General features: G+C 41.9%; 1 protein-coding gene across 14 annotated transcripts in view; it reads left to right on the forward strand.

Moving 5' to 3' along the window:
* The window catches only part of UNC80 (unc-80 homolog, NALCN activator), a 120,290-nt gene that overhangs the window by 30,796 nt on the left and 72,423 nt on the right, over positions 1-17,071 (forward strand). For 7 of the 14 annotated variants that reach the window (XM_017829501.1, XM_017829507.1, XM_017829502.1 and 4 more), the window contains 8 exons: positions 503-651; positions 2,932-3,098; positions 3,814-3,915; positions 5,213-5,427; positions 5,952-6,058; positions 6,538-6,697; positions 10,804-10,976; positions 16,323-16,535. In XM_017829501.1, the coding sequence (XP_017684990.1) occupies positions 503-651; positions 2,932-3,098; positions 3,814-3,915; positions 5,213-5,427; positions 5,952-6,058; positions 6,538-6,697; positions 10,804-10,976; positions 16,323-16,535 (1,286 nt within the window). The remainder of the gene's footprint in view (positions 1-502; positions 652-2,931; positions 3,099-3,813; positions 3,916-5,212; positions 5,428-5,951; positions 6,059-6,537; positions 6,698-10,803; positions 10,977-16,322; positions 16,536-17,071) is intronic. The other 7 variants (XM_017829508.1, XM_017829509.1, XM_017829512.1 and 4 more) reach the window with 3 other exon arrangements.

The raw sequence follows: 17,071 nt of genomic DNA on the forward strand, positions 1-17,071 counted from the left end.
TGAAACTGAGATGTTTCTTGTAATTAATGTGAATGTGTAATTCTTTTTTGACTCTTTCTGAGAGTTTGGTCTCCCTGTGCACCTTGCAAAAACAGCATTCCCGTAGTTCAGAAGATTTAATTTTCATGGGTGTTGTCACTTTGCAGCTTAATCAAACATCTTTTGTCCTTTTAGAATGGTAACCAGAAAAGCTGGGGTTATTGTTCAAATTTTATGTAAATGAGAGATGTGGATAAAAGGAAGCCAGAGTGGTCCCGATCTTTTCAATCCCTTTTTCATAATACAAATATTCCTGGGAGGATTTCATCCTTGTCATTTTTTTTACCCCTCACTTTTGTGGGCTGGGATTATGAGAACTGAGCATAGGATATTAGGTGAGGACATGTCTCTGTCTCATGTATAATAATAATAATAATAATAATAATTCCTTTACATGTGTCTTTAAGCCATCTCTTTTAAACCATTCCTAACAAGAGGGCTTGCTTATACTTGAATTTCACAGACAAGGCTGGATTTGGGAATAACTTCACCACAGTGGACAACAAGTCTACAGCCCAGAGTGTAGAAGGTATTATTGTGAGTGCCATGTTCAAGTCACTGATCACTCGCTGTGCTTCCACTACACATGAGCTCCACAGCCCAGAAAACCTGGTAAGCACTTGATTTCATGTTAACAAAGTTACTTTTTCACTTGGGTGTCACCAAGTGAGACTTTACAGTGAAGAATTAGTTCAGTTTAATCAAATCCCTTGAGTGTAGCAAGCTACGCAGTCACAGTTGAAGTATTATGTAAATGTGATGCCCTTCTTGCATGCCTGTTTTGGACCCTGGGGACTTAGCCAGAATAAAAGTTGTGCAGTATGAATTGCTATTTCCTCTCTGTTCAAGCAGCTTCTGTGTTGTTCCAAGTGGATTAGTAGCATAGTCTGGAGCAAGGGATTAATGAACAAGAAGGGCAATGGCATCCTGGTTTGTATCAGAAAGTGTGTGACAAGCAGGACCAGGGCAGTAGTGGTCCCCCTGTACCAGTCACTGGTGAGGCTGCATCTCAAATTCTGGAGTCAGTTTTGAGCTGTTCACTAAAGAAGGACATTGAGGTGCCTGGAGCGTGTCCAGAGAAGGGCAGTGGGGCTGGGAAAGGGTCTGGATCACAGATCTGATGGGGACCAGCAGAGGGAACTGGAGTTGTTTAGCCTGGAGAAAAGGAGGCTCAGGGGACACCCTCTTGCTCTCTAGACTACCTGAAAGGAGGGTGTAGTCAGGTGGTGTTCAGTTTCTTGTCACAGGTAACAAGAGACAGGACAAGAGGAAATGGCCTCGAGTTGCACCAATGGAGGTTTAAATTAGATATTGGGAAAAATTTCTTCACTGAAAGGGTTGTCAGGTATTGCCCAGGGAAGTGGTGAAATCACCATCTGGAGGGGTTTAAAAGATATGTGGATGTGGCACTTGGGGACATGGTTTAGTGGTGGACTTGGCAGTGCTGGGTTAACAATTGGACTCAATGATCTCAAGAAGTCTTTTCCAACCTCCATGATTCCATGATTCTAAGACCACCGCCAGCACAAATCAACTTTCAGCAAAGTCAAAGCCAGTTCACTTGGTTAAGGACCTGGCCCGTCTGTGGCAGAGTAAGTGAGTTGCTGAAAAGCAATTCGGTAGGTCTTTCCAAAGTTTAGACAAGCATTCAATTTACCAAACACCAGGAGGAAAGTAAGGTTCTGCTGGCTGCTGCCTATGCACTGTCTTCCCCGAGCAGTCAGTAAAATGGATGCCACGAGCTCTCTTCTTCCAAACTGGTGCAGAATCTAGCAGCTAATCTCAAACCACATCCTTTATTATCAGAAATTGGGATTTTTCGTGGAAGCAGCCAAGAAGCATTCATGTACTCCATCCTTATGGCAGAGCTGTGGAGGCACTGAGGTCCAGCTAAAGGGACAGTAATGCTACGTGAGGGGAAGGAAGGGAAGAAGAAAAAAACACAGTAACATCTTAAACCAGCAGAGTAGTCTGCCTATGTCCAAATCCTCTTGTTCTTGTGGATATTCCTCCTTTGGAATGTTTCTCAGCAGAGATTAGGTGGTGGGATTCAGGAAAAAATATGGAAAAGAGCCTTAATCAGTATACAGAACCAGGTTTTTTTTTGTTGGTTTTCTGGTTGAGTTTTTTGTGGGTTTTGTTTGCTTGTTTTGTTTTGTTTTGTTGTTTTGTTTTGTTTCGTTTTGTTTTGTTGAAAGCTGACTGTGCAGTTCCTTGCTGGGAATTTTCAGAATGATCCAGGGTCTTTCAGGAAAGCTCACAGGGCAAAAATCAGGTCCTGTAAAACTGTTCCCTCCATCCCCTTGGGGTTCAGATATAGAGGTGATAGAGGTGATTTGCACATGATAGATGTGTATAAATGTTCAGAACTAAAAAGAGTCTTGAAAGTAGGAGTAGGTTGGGGAATGAGTGAGTCATTCCTCTCTCTTCCTATGATGTGAAGCTCTAAAATAATGAAGAAAAATCCCAAGACACCCACTGGTTTTGAAACAAAACATGCAACTTTTTGCACTCTACTTCCACTCACATACACCTTAGATTTTTCATACCTTTAAGCTTATGGCTCAGATGGATGGGATTAAATAGGCTTTAAGTCATTTTTGCAGGTCCCTCATTTCACAGCTGTTTTAGCCTCTGATAACTCTCCATCTGCTATATCCCATTGCAGACCATGTTCCATAATACCAATAATGCTCCTCGCTGTCTGCTTCTTCTGAGTGCACTAAATGAATTTCCAGCCAAAAAACACAAACCCTGTACCTGGAGAGTATATCACACAACAGCCAGAGCAAGTAATGGCCTGCTGCAGTACCTCAGAAAGTATTGATTCTCACTGCTTCTTCACAAGATGCAGACTGAATTCTTTCTTTTTTATGATGTCTTGCTTCTAAGGGCTTGTACTGCGATATCCGACAGCTGGTCCAGTTTATCAAGGAGGCTCATGGGAATGTGTTTCGGAGAGTGGCACTCAGTGCCCTCTTGGACAGTGCTGAAAAGTTAATACCAGGAAAAAAACCAGAGGAAACAGAGCAAGAGCCAAAACCTTCTGGAAGCAAAAGGTGGGTGTCTAGGAGAGATAAGGTAAATAACTGATTTGCATATGGCTGTGTGGCAGCCTGTACTAAACACAAATGTAGGAAGTCCAAGGGCTTGTGTGTTTTATCTTGATATTCTGTGTCAGTTCTTGATGTACAGACTTATGCTGTTGGCAGCAGCCTCCTTTAAAATTTAATGAACTGGGACAGTAATAGGTTTGCAGCAAAAAGCATTGACACTCTCATACAAGAGGCCTAAGAGAACAGTGCAATGGAAACACTGGGAGAAGGAAAGCTTAAGAGAACTAAGAAGCACAGTATCAGTTCCAAAACACTGTATGGACATAGTTTTAAATGTGCATCACATCCTTTGTGTTGCTTGTCTGACAGGTAAACTTGGTATGCAAAACAGGTTCCAGAAGAAATCTAATCCTGACACGCTCCTTTATCAAAAAGAAATTTCCTCTGGTGCTTTGAGATTTATCATATTAAAATGTTGGGGAGAAGGATTAAGGAAGTTGAAAAACTCCTGAAAACTTTGGCTTTGCTTCTAAGAGCTGATGCCTTTTTCAGGAAAAATAGAGAGAGAGAGAGACAGCAGGTTGCTAAAGAGAAAGTGCTTCTCTAAAGCTGCTTTGCTGCTCAGCAGTGCTGGTTTCCGTGTCGTGCAGCTTTGTAATAATGGCCATGGGATGGGGCATCCATTTGCTTTGGCTGATGATTTCTCTTGTCTTTATAGATCCGAGGTGGGAAGTGTCATCATTGACAAAGGCCAGGCCTCAGCTGCCCCTGATGAATGCCGGAGTTACGTCTCAAGCCGCCCAATGCAAACTCCAGAACAGTGAGTAACTGTTGGGTTGTTCAATGTGTTGTTGCCAGCATCTTCCTTCTGGGGGTTAGTACAAGTAGGCAAGGCGGCAAAGAATTCTCTTTGGATGGTACAACATGTGGTTGAGTGTCTCCACAGGAGCTGCTGCAAACATCTAGGTAATGCCTTTTTTTTCAGTGCTGCCAACTGGATGCACCCTGATTTTGATGGGGAAATACCAGAGATTTTCAAATTACAGTGCAGTAGATTTGTCAATATTGCATGCTACCATAGCTGTGAATAGAGTATTAATTCCTCAGAGATGTCACCACAGCTGTTCTCCGTGCTTTGTTTGTACTTCTGGGGGATGATTCTATTAATTTTCAACTTCCAAGTTGTTGCTGAGGATCATTACTGCTTTAGTGAGAGCCAGCCCATTCCTGAGCTGCATGTAGTCTCCAAAGATTGCTGCATTTCTCTTTGTCAGCCCAGGTGCAATCAACCTGCTGTTAGACATTGCACGACTGAAATCTCTTATGTCCAAAGAATTCTGCCATTTAATATTGAAGTAAATTCAAACAATACTCTTAAGAATTTTAGAAAATTCTATAAATGGCCACTGGTCCCTAAATAACTTTGGACAAGTCATTTAACTTCTCCATGCCTCTGAATATGTGTCCGTCTTGTTAAAGTAGATGCAATGTGCATGAAGACATTGCTTGCACAAGGACCCAGAGCTCTACATCGTGTATCCTCCTGCCTTAACTGAGCCTTGAAAGTCTCACTGTTGCTGAGACAACAAGGATAACACAAAGCCCTTTACTGCTCTGCGGAATTGGAGCAAGCTGTTCCACTCTGAGCCTTGCCATAGCCTGGGAGATCTCAAGAGTACAGTAAAATATTTTGTCCCCATTCCAGTACTTAATGAGAACTGTGACTCCATCAGGTTCACAAATGGCTGTCATGATGCCCTAAACCTCTCTGGTACAAATGCTTGTAGAAAGTACCAGCGTGATCTTATCAGCGTGGGTCATTTTGACCTAAAGAAGATCATTTGCTTTTCACATGTAGAAACTAAAAACTGGAACGACCTGTTCAGTGGACAAGCTTCTCAAGGTAGAAAGGATGGTTATGTTGTGCCTTGAACAATATTGAGCATGTTGTCAAACTTGATTATATCGCACTGAGAAGAATATTTTTGGAATTCAAGATGAAACAAACCTCAAGGAATAGAGAGGTTAGAGGGGGCCTGTAGGAGGGAGTTCTCATTCCCCTGACCATTCAGACTTCACTGAAATGCAGTTCATGCTCTGCATCCCTTTTCTTCCAGTGATGAGCAAAGCCAGGGGGCCAATCTGGGACGGAAGGACTTCTGGCGAAAGATGTTCAAATCACAAAGTGCAGCGAGTGATACCAGTAGTCAGTCTGAGCAGGACACATCCGAGTGCACCACTGCTCACTCTGGAACCACCACAGACAGGCGCTCCCGCTCCCGTTCCCGGCGAATCTCCCTTCGAAAGAAACTCAAACTCCCTATAGGTAAATGTATGTCTCTCTCTCTTCTATATACGTATTGCATGTGCAGAGAAACACAGATAGATGTATCTGTCCTAAGAAATATTGCAACAGAGTTCCTTATTATCCAGGTATATTGTGTATTCTCCCAAGAGAAGCTGTGAAATGCCGCTCTCTCAGTTTTACAGAGGGGGATCTGAGGCAAAGGGAAATGTAAGCAATTTGCTACAAATAACAGAGGATATCTGTGTCAAAATACATTATTGAATCTGTAACCCGAAGTAGTAGGCTAGTACCTTAATCTCACAGGAATTGTTCCTCTCTGTACAAGAGAAATATTCCAAATAGCATTTGATAGACAGAGAATATATCCTTTACAAGTCCCAAGACCTGCCTTTGCATGGTAGTTTATACATGAAACAAGCCTTCCCCTTTCCTCCCATTTTCCCATGCCCTAGCGTGGCCACTGTGGAGAAATATGCTGCAATTGCTAATAAGTAGATTCTGCTTGGAAGCATTTTTAGATTTGTCCTGAGTGGCTTACTCTGCAACAGGGAACTGGCTGAAGCGCTCCTCCCTCTCTGGCCTGGCCGACGGAGTGGAAGATCTCCTAGATATCAGCTCTGTCGACCGTCTCTCTTTCATCAGGCAGAGTTCCAAGGTAAATGTGTCAGGCTGGATTGCAGAGGGCTTGGACGGGCAGGATCTGGCTGGTTTTGGCTGTCCAAGGAAGCATTCTGTTTAACATGGACATTGAAGCCAATAAGACTCAATCACTGAAGTCTCCACAGTAGAGCCATGGGAATTTGAGACTGGGCTTTTGCGGCTCATGGTGGAGACTAGGTTAAGCCTACACAGTACTGGTCAGTCTGCCTTGGTTCAATGAGAAGGAAATGCGGGCTCTGTCAACAAACCTAAGGTTTAATTGTTGGTCACGCTTCTCCTTCCTTCCTTGTGCTTGCGAAAGATCAATCCTTTCAGCAGAAAGGTTACAAGATGAAGTGCCTCAGTGTATGTGCAGACCCACTGGTGCTGCTGTGGCCATCCTTACAGCCCCTCTGTAGGTGCTTTATGACTAACCAAGGAGACCAGGAGTTCATGGTCTGGCACAGCCTGACCAGCCCCTCTGTCTGTGCACAGGTGAAGTTTACCAGCGCAGTGAAGCTGTCAGAAGGAGGGGGGCCGGGAGGAGGCCTGGACAACGGGAGAGATGAAGAGGAGAATTTCTTCAAGCGTCTTGGTAAATGGCGCACCTGCCGAAGACACCCATCCAAGCTTCATCACACAGAAGAAAAAGATGGTTAGAAATCAGGGTTCTCATGTCCTTTTTTATTTTTTTTTAATCTTTTTTTAAGATATCTTTCTTTCTGTATTTTACCGCTTTCCCTTTTTTCCTGCTTTCTCCGTAGTTTTTGTATCCATTCTAGCCTTATCCAACTTTTTAGTCTTTGTAACTGTTTTCTTTCCCTTCCTTCTTTCTTTTATTTTGATTTAGAAAAAAGCTCTAGTAATTTTTTTTAAAATCAAGAATATCCAAATAAATTATGCAATACAACATTTGGGCTTTTTAAATCAAATTGAATTTGATCAATACACTTGAAAAATTAATGCTTGTTTCAAAGCACTTAGTTCAAAATTAGGTGTGTAAATCTTCTGTTGCCTAATACAACAATGGGTGTTCCATCAGGTTTTTTTGTTTTGGTTTGTTTTTTTCCAATTTGTGACTATTTGACAGTTTTAGCAAAGATCTGCACAGAAATGGAAAACCCTGCACAAACCTTGTTATAATTATCTCTTTTCTTCTGTGTTTGCATGTCTAGTGTCTGCATACCATTTGTTAGGGATGCTGTCCCTTTTTCTTCGCACACAACCTAATAGTAACATTCCTTTTCCTTTCCACAGAAGTATATTTAATTGCAATGTATTTTCAAAATTAGCTATGTTTGAAAAATGCCTTTATGAATAATACAAGATCATGATATATTCTGTTTTAAAATATCATGCAGTCATTCACATGCTCATGTCCTCAGCTTAGAACACATTCTTGTTGTCAGGGAGACAACTTTGTATCTTGAAGTTCTGTTGTTTTCTTCAAGACAAGCCAACCCAACCCGACTCCCAAAAACACACAAAAAGGAGTAGATTTTCTTTTTCACCATGATTTCAGTAGCTTTACAGTATGTTACATTCACTGGCATTATGTTCTTTATTTTCTGACATTACACTTCGACACTGCATTGTGTGTGCTCCACCATCATCTGTCTCAGACCTGCAGTGTAATGTGTGTAAGTCACTGTTCAGGCAAGTGATACCAGCAAAGTATGAGCATATTTTGCCACTGTACACTGGCCATCATCTGCCACTGCAGAATGGTGGTGGTTTTCAACTAGCTCCTAGGCGAAAAGTGTTGTTCCTTTAGGAGAATGCACTGGTCCAGAACCTTCTTGCAGTCTGGTAGCACTCCCCCGCAATGGAAGGAGTTGGTTTCTTCATCCACTACTTCATGCTGAAGTAGGTGTGAAATACTTCCACCGTGGAACCAACAGCTGAGGGGCAATGAGATCTTTACAGGCTGCCACAGCTGTTTCTGCTGTGCTTCTGTGAGATTTCCTTTGTATTTTCTTGTAGGAAGTAATTTTTTTCCATCTCGCTAATGCAAGGATGTTTAAAGTTTATAAGGCAAAGTATAACAGTTAAAGAAGTATCACTCTGTCAACAAGGATCTCTGCTATGCAGTGAAAGCCACGTACCATCAGCAAAAATATTAGAGTGGTCGTACATGCCTGTGTGTGTCTGTGCTTGCATGTGCACAGTGATATCAGTGCGAGGCCTTTTCAGGGTAAGACAGCTTATAACCCAGTAGAACAGCAGCAGTACAGTGCCTTCAAATTTCCAGTACTTCTGTGTCTTCCATACAGATCAACAGGTTTTCTGTGCTTATGGAGAAGAGAATAAAAGCCTGTTGATGGTGGATGGACATACTGTTAAATCCCTCCAAGGTCTGATCCTAAAGCATTAAACTGAACCTCTTTCTGCCTTTCCATTCTTGTCATTCATGGTTCTGTGCCATTACTTTGCTCATGTTTTTCCATGTGGTGTTTCCTCTTGTGTTTTTGGGTTTTTGAACATAACAGGCCAAATTTAAAAGAAAATGGAGAGAAGTGAACTACAATACAGTAAAAAATAATAATAAATGTAGAATAATTTGTCACCTCATTTACGAATTGTAACCTTCATTGTGAGAAATCATCTGGACCACTGGGAATTCTGTGTTGGACGTGTATGTAAGCGTGCAAATGTGTGTGTGTATCTGTATGTGTGCATATGTATACATATATATACACATAAATGTATACACATTCATGGATAAAAATGTTTATTTTAATGATCTTTTTACCTATACTAGGAACAAAGCATATATACAGAAGTGAGTTACAGTATATTTACACGAGACCCTTAACATTCCTTTGGGCGCTTACTGAAGATGTTGTGAGTGACCACAGAAGTTGTCAGGGTATTCAAGGGACACCCTTTTGGGGGCAGAGCTTGTGTATCCTGTGTTAGGAAATCATCTCTGCTCTCTGGGTGAGGTCTCCTGCAGGGCTGAGTCACTGGAACGTTGGGTCAGTGAGGGCTGCCCTGCTCACAGCAAGGCTACTCCAGGATGGGCGCAGCAAGGGACAATCATGAGTTGCCTCCAAGGGACTCTTTTGCAAAGCTTCAACAAAATGCAAGGCTGGGGCTGCAAAGGGCTGTAGTGATAGTACTACCAAGCTCAGATGGACAAAGCCTCTCCTAGATCTTTCTAGTGGGGGTTAGGGATGTGTTAGGGACATTCCTTAGGCAAGTTTCTGTTCTTTGTCTCATACAGGCACAGCCCTAACAGGGCCCTGGATAGGAAACATTTGTTTGTACCTCAAATGAGTTAGTGTTAAAAGAGTCATAGCAGGAAGGCTCAGATAACATGCTACGGGCAGGAAAACAGGAGGAGATGGAAGAAAAGGGTGTTTGTGACTGCTCATATATGTAAGTGTTCTATCTGTTCTTTCTACTTTGTTTGTTTGTTCCATTTCAATGGAATATTTTCCAACATGGAACATTTTGTTTACTGGAAAACTATGTAAAAGCTTCACTGGAGAGAGAAAAGCCACAGAATTTGTAAATAAGTCTCTTGAAATTTGATATACCTCTTCCTTCAGGGGAAAATTAAGATCTGTATTGTAATTTTCTGTTGTGACTTTTGTTTGTGGTACTTAAGTGCTTTCCAGGTAATTCTGGAGCGTGCGATCTCAAAGGGACTTTGAGTTTCAGCCATTCTTCTTTCCTGAAGAAGTCACAAAGTCCTGTAGACCTGATGGTTTGACTCTTGTCTTTCAAATCCATGTTTAAAAGTAATCTTGAATTCTCCACTCGATGTTCTCTTCTTCAGTGCTTTATCCTTTAGTATTCTGTAAACTTTTGGGCTTTCACGTGTAAACAGGGAGAGTATTATGGATAAAGACAAAAAGCCTGGAAGCTGACTACTCTGGTTTTGACCAGCCACTTTGAAACTACTTCCCAGATTTCTCATCTGTGTTTTTCTACCATTCTCTCAACTCTGGGTACCAACTGCATAATGATCTTCTGCATTAGAAGTGTTTATTGGGATTAGTTGATTTATCATGTGAACTCTATACATAGAGTTTTAAATCATGCTTGAAAGAAGCCCTGGAGTGGGATGTCAGCTTCATTTTCCAAAGGAACTTGTATTAGGGAGCTTTCCATCCCAAAGAGTGCAAGACACTTCAAGTGAGAGAAGCTGGAATGATGATGATGATACCTAGAAGTTGAGTCCAGTATCACTTTGGGTGTTCTGGTAATTGCAGAAGATGTATGCCTAAAAAAAAGGACAGTACTTGATTGTCACAAAGAACATCTCCAAAATTTACTACTGGTTTCTCTGTCCTAGTAGATGATATATTACTAAATTGATACATGAGGAATAAGGTTTATGCATGCTCCACTTCAAGGTAAACTTAGAGGCAATAGAGAAGTAAGGTAGGACATTATGCAGGAAAAACAGGCAGTAAGCAAATGATCTGTGTTAAAGAGGTGGGGAGGAAGGGCCACATCCTGGTTTACCTATGTTGAAGTAGGCTTCCACACTGAGGATGGTGGAATTGTTCTGGGCAGACATCAGTATGACCAATATCGGAATCTGACTTGCTGTATGTCTGTTTTGTGGAATTCATGAGTATTCTAAAAATGCCCCTGTTATCTTCAAGATAGCACATCAAGGTGAGAAAGGGATTTAAACCAAGACTGTATTCATCAGGATTTTTGTCCGAGTTTTTTTTTTTGGTGAGAGACTGTGTTCCCTTCTCCGTACCCCTCCCTGCATCCCCTCTGTACTCTCTACCTCCTTAGGTTGCCATAGCTTTGATGATCACTTGACCTCCAACCAAGAAGGAGGAAAATCCAAGAACGTTGTGAACCTGGGAGCAATCCGCCAAGGCATGAAGCGCTTCCAGTTTCTCCTGAACTGCTGTGAACCAGGCACTATCCCTGATGCCTCCATTTTGGCAGCAGCCCTAGATCTTGTAAGTCATTCACTGCTCTGTTGTTACCTGCTGAGTGAGAGCATGTGCATACGCTGTGGTCCACTATCAGTCACTAATGCTCTTTGTGCCCGCCCAGAAAGCAGGAAAAGCATCACAGCAATGCCAGCTGGTGGTGCTGGCATTAGCTGGAGCTTTAGCATCTATGACTGGATGAGTTTGCAGACAAAATGGATCCTTTTTTATTACACGGCTCCCTGTAATTAGATTATTGCTAGTGCAAAGCTTTTATTGTTGACTTCATACTTTGCTCGCAGCCATTCTGTTTCTCCTGTTAGTGTCAATCTGCAGAATAAGGACTGAAGACTAGATAACTGCTTGGAGAAGCACAGGAATTACACTCAGGAGTTCTGACAGAGTTCTTAATACATTAGGCAACTGAACTATTAGCCAGTCAATGGAAAAAAATTAAAATGTCAGTGTGCATGCTTTTATGCATTTATGCAGATATTTCTAATTTGCAGATCCAAATCACAGAAGTGACACAATTCAGTCCCTTCTTCCTGATACTGAGTGTCTCTTCTGTATCTCCTTCCTTCTTTTCCTTGCAGCTGCTGTTTTAAAACAATCCCTTCCATTTGTAAAGCAGTGGCCTTCAGCCTGTGGTTCATCAGCCAGTGAGGTTCTGTGACTGTGAGGTGCTTATATGACAAGCACAAGACTGTGACAGATGCAGCTGTGAAAAGCCAGCCAATTATTAGCAATTTCTCTGCATGCTGCTCTTCTACTTCCTTCTATATTTGGATGCCTGCAAGCTGAGAAAAGATTGAAAGCCACTGCTCGCAGAGCATCCACATGCTCTCTATCCCCCAATTCCCACCTCTCACCTTTTTGACTGTTGTGCTGTTTGTGCTCATATTCAGTTTTTTTGCTCACTGCTGGAGATGTCAGGCTCATGGACTCTCCCTTCCTGCTACTGCTGTGCCCTGAGCTGTGCTGCCTTGCCTGCCCCATAGTTGTAGGGACGTTACACTCTGTGCACCACTGCTTTGTACCTTCTTCTTAACCTGGCGTCCTTAGGCTGCATATTCAAGCACATCTCGTTAACGTTGGTCCCAGGTTGCTGCTGCTATCAGTTCCCATCTAGCTCTACTGTTTGGACTAGTCCCCTCCCTCTTCCAGTAGACAGATGTTTTCTTCACTAGTGCCCACTCTTCCTGTTGGAGATTGTTGTCCCTCTGGCTGGAAGCCATGGAAGCAGTGGCTGGTAGAGAAGCCTGTCTCATGCTCTCACAGTCAGAAGTGGTTCTTACCAGTCAGGGTTGCAGGGAGCTCAGAGGGTGGTTTGGGGGGATAGTCACACCTGCTGGGTGTGCTTCACCCAATTTCATTCTGCAAGGCTACCAGGCTGCCACCCTGCAAATGCTAAAATAACACAGGGAATGTAAGGTGCATGGGCAGGAAGGAGCTCATTCCTAAAAACTGTCACCAAGACCCTTCTGGGGATGTGCTACTCTGTATGCTAATAAGTCAGATGATAAAAGAGGGATTGGACAGTTCTGTCCCTATTGCCTGTAAATGTCTTACTTCTTTTTTATATTTGCCAAATGCTTAAGTGACAGACCAGCTTACTCTGTGCCCATGTATGAAGTCAGATGGAAACTACCAGTGAGAATGAACTGTTTGAAGATGTCTGTCTGACTTCCAGAGCTGGCTTTTACAAACTAGAATTTAACTCTCTCTCCATTCCACTGAATGATGTAGAAGAGTTTGGTATCAGAATTTCTGAAAGGTCTGCAGCTAAAGATGAAGGACACCTTGTTGTAGTTACAGACTTAGAACACTCCAAATACCTCTTCAGCTGGTGTTTTGTCTACAAAGTATTGGAGATATATAGAACTTTGGAAGTCACGTGCAGTGCAGGTTTTAAAAGATGACAGCCTGTCATCTCACTGTATTGCTTAATGGCAGTGTATGCTGTTATGAAAAATCCCCCCATTTTATGTCAGTAAAACACACCAAACAGAAAATATTCTGGTTTTTTTAACTTCTGTTTTCAGGCTTTTGAAGTAGTAGTTTGAATCAGGTCTGATGCAAATGAAAAGCTTCCTAAGTCATTATTATCCAGCCTAGCTGCTAAGGCAACTTTTAAAAAAGAAAGGTGAATGGATCCAATTTCAGTTCTTCCATAATTTTTTAAGCGTGCTTTTTTATGCATATTTTCAAAATTCCACTCCTATACCAGCTTCAAGATCTTTGATCAGCCTGGGTGCTTGTACAGGTTTGCCACAGTGAATTAGACTAGTATAAATGACTCAGGTGGGGAGATACCAGCTTTCCTCTGACCAGTTTAATGGTGTGTGACATCTGTCACCACTACATTTCTCCAGTAAGATGTGTAAATTGGTCTGTTCTAACATGTAAATCTTTATCCTTGCTGAAATGCCATAATTTTACTGCTTTCTGGCAGGGTTGTGTTTGAGAGGACCTACTAAGTATTGGGACAGCCGAAACAAAGTCTAAACTGCAAAAATACTTACCAGCATCCTGACTTCATGTCACTCTGGGTCTTAGGCAGGCCCAGTTGTTCCCATGTCCCTGTTTCCATGGCAGAAATATTTGTCCACAGGAAGGCATATGACCTGGAAGGAAATCAGACATTGCTACAAACAGGTCCCCAGAGTAAATGACTGGGAACAGAAACAAAGAGCTGTGTCATGGATTGTACTTGACCATTTTTAGATATAACCAGACAGATTTGAACTAATGTTTTTGAGGCAATTCTCCAAGGCACTGGTTACCAATTTACTCACAACCTGTCTTCGGTATACACGCTGAGCTACTTTTCCTGATACTTTTCCTGCTAGACTTAACTTGCAGTTAGGCAAAGCAGAGCTATCCAGTCAGCACCTTTTGACAGTACTTGAATTTACTTTGCTATTTTGTGCCTTTCTTTTTCAACTTGAAGAGAGCAGTGGAAAAAATTTTTGCTCAAAATGCCACGCGGAGTTTGAGAAAGGACTCGAGAAAAAACACCACTGTTTGATTACTCTTTTATAAAATTCATTGTTCTTGAAAACAAATCTGGACCTAAATGCTCTGCAGTCATGAAACTGCAGAACTGGCTTTATGTGAACATTAATGTGATGCTGTAAAATTCCAAATCCATTCTGTATTTGGTCCCTCCTACCCCGGTCATTTGCTGTTTAGAACAAATCAGGCTCTGTGTTGAAGTGCTCCAACGTGAGGACTTAAAATGTTGGATTTCTTAAATTCATGTCTATTTATACAGTAAAGAACCATTTCCAAGGGGAAAGCAGTATAGTAGATCTGATATGAAAAGTGGACTTGTGAACAGTTGCATGGGCAGGCTTGTGAGAGTATTGCTGCTGTGTCAAGTTTTGACAGTGACCATGGTAACTTGTGTTCTTTTCAGCTATGCATCACCTGCCTGATTCATTTCTCTCCATTTGTGATATGTTTCTCTGTGGTGTGAATCCATCCCTGTCCATTCTGTCACATCTTCATCTTTCTCTTGCTGCTGCTGCTTCAGGTTTCTCAGAGCCTCAGGTAAGCAATCACAGGGAGCTCATGCCCCACGATATTCAGAAAGTCCTCCTTCAAGCAGGAGGTCTTTTCAGTGACTTTTAATTTGGAACTCCTGCTCCTCCCTTTTACCCCCCATCCTACATATCCCTCCTTTAATTATAGTAATCAACTGCTTTCATAACATTTATAACACATACCTTTAAGATTCCCATATGCTAAGAAGTTGTGACTTTACCACTGGTAAACTAAAACCAGGAGGAGACTTAATGCTGGGGCTTCATCTGTTCATGCATGTCTCTGTAGTTAAGGTTTTACTCTGTGAGAATAAAATAATAAAATCCTTACCTATTCTGTGTTCCATATTGCATGTGAGTAACAAGTAATTTGTAATGTTTTTTTCCAGATGCTAGATATTAGTTTTGTTTCTGGCTGTCAGTGCCTGGCTTCAGATTTCTGCCTTCCTCATCAGAGCAATGGGACAGCTTTTTTCTTCCAACATTTGTATAAAATCTGAACAAAAAGCTGCAAAAGGATGTTGTGTCAATAATTTCTTAAATCAGTTCCAAAACTTTAGGAGCATTGGTCTAAAATTTCTTGCTTTCAGCTTTTGATTAAAGCACTTTTGGAAGCACCATTTAATAATGTTCCATGATCTCAGGGCCTGTCTATTATTGATAGACCACAGATGATGAACCCTCCCTTATAAGTAGATCCTGATCTGTTTAAATTATCTCATTAAAACTGCCAGTATCAAAATGTATGGAATACATGTTTGTACTCTGTGAAATTCCTGTTAGGGAAACTTTCAAAGCCAGCTTGTAAACTGTGGGCATTATTGTATTCTTAGTTTTACAATCTTCTAGCTAGGGCTGGTTTTGGTTGTGAAAATTGCAGGAAGAGAGTGGGAAATTAAATGGAAATTAGGAGAACCATTTGCTTTTTAGTAATTACCCATGTCTGTAAAGATGTTATTTTTGCAATTGTAGACTGGCTGGGAAGAAAGCTCCTTCCAGAGTCTAAGCTACTCTTCAGGAAACAAATTACAGTGTTCATTTTTGAACATATTTGAGAGTTGCAGAAGCACTCTTTATTGGTCTAACATTTCTCCCATTAAAGAAAAGTGGTCTTCCAAGCCAAGGACAGGAGGATTTTCTTCTGGAAAATAGTCAACCCTTCAAAACTCAGCTGCCTGTTGTTATTTCAGTACTAAATTGTCTGATGCTTGCTAAGACCATTGAAGTTCAGCCAGTGAAATTTTGTTGACTTGTGCCAGTAATGCATTTCCCTCTCCATATCTGCTTGTTATAAGTGCAAAATAGTGCTTTTCCTAGTTTCAACAAGCCTCCATTAATGCTTTCATGCCCAGGATTCATAAGCAGAACTTAATGTGGCAGATGCTAGGATTCATGTGTCCATGCTGCCATTTTGCACTTGCAGCATTTGCAGCCTCACTAGCAAAGGTGGAAATACAGTTTGACTTGTTCCTGCAGCAGCAGTGCCAGATGCATGCTTCTGCTTCTGACAGATCGTTTCTGAAGGAAAGCATTACAGAAGAGTACAAGGCTGTTTTTAAGTTTATAATGTGTCTCTTTCTGCCCCTCTAGTGGTTGAACTGAGCAAGAAGACTGTTCAGTGTTTATGAGCCTTGCTTTTAGTAGCTCGAGTGGTGAGACCTACACAGTGAGATCCTGATGTCAGGTTTTTTATGGAGAGATTGCTCACGCTGTGTGATTCCATGGCAAGCTCGCGAAGCAATTGATTAAAGCACAGAATGCTCTAACATTCAAGGAGCTTTTCCGATGTATTTGTATTTAAGGGGATTTTCTGCCAACGTTTCAGGAAGCTCCTGTAGTGGCGCGAGCGGCCCTGTTCCTCGAGTGCGCGCGCTTCGTTCACCGCTGTAATCGTGGCAACTGGCCCGAGTGGATGAAGGGCCACCATGTGAACATCACTAAGAAAGGCCTGTCCCGTGGCCGTTCACCTGTTGTGGGCAACAAAAGGAACCAGAAGCTGCAGTGGAATGCAGCTAAGCTCTTCTACCAGTGGGGAGATGTAAGTGGTTTGTTTTTTTCTCTTCTACTTACATTAAAAATATATCAGACTGTAAAGGTAGTTGGATCCTATACAAAACTCCAGTTCCAGTAAAATGGGGACTCACAAGCCACCCTTCCAACTTGCACTTCAGTCTGTCAGGACCAGCTCTTCTCCTAATGGAAGTGACTTTGACATGTTCCCTCGGAGGATCCATTTGGTCCACTCTCCTTTTTCCACCACTTATCAAATGTGAATGGCTAGGAAAGAGTACGAGCAGAGGGTGTGGTACTAATTCTCTTTTTTTCTAGATTCCAAACCTTTTTAGCCCAGGGCTGCTTGAGCTTGATGTGGTGCTGTATATTTACTGATGGATTTCTCTTTGACGTACTTACTCAGTTTCTCTTTACCCATAAAAACTGTTAGCAGTCATCATTCTTTGGCAAGGAATTCTACAGGGCTACTACATGTCTTCTGATGAACTGACTCTTTTTGTTTGGAGCTTGACTCCTTTAAGTTTTATTTTATTATGGTCTCCTACCATACAGGGACTAAGC

This window comes from Lepidothrix coronata, unplaced genomic scaffold, assembly GCF_001604755.1.
Source record: "Lepidothrix coronata isolate B3197 unplaced genomic scaffold, Lepidothrix_coronata-1.0 Scaffold165, whole genome shotgun sequence".
In the NCBI taxonomy this organism is placed as follows: Eukaryota; Metazoa; Chordata; class Aves; order Passeriformes; family Pipridae; genus Lepidothrix; species Lepidothrix coronata.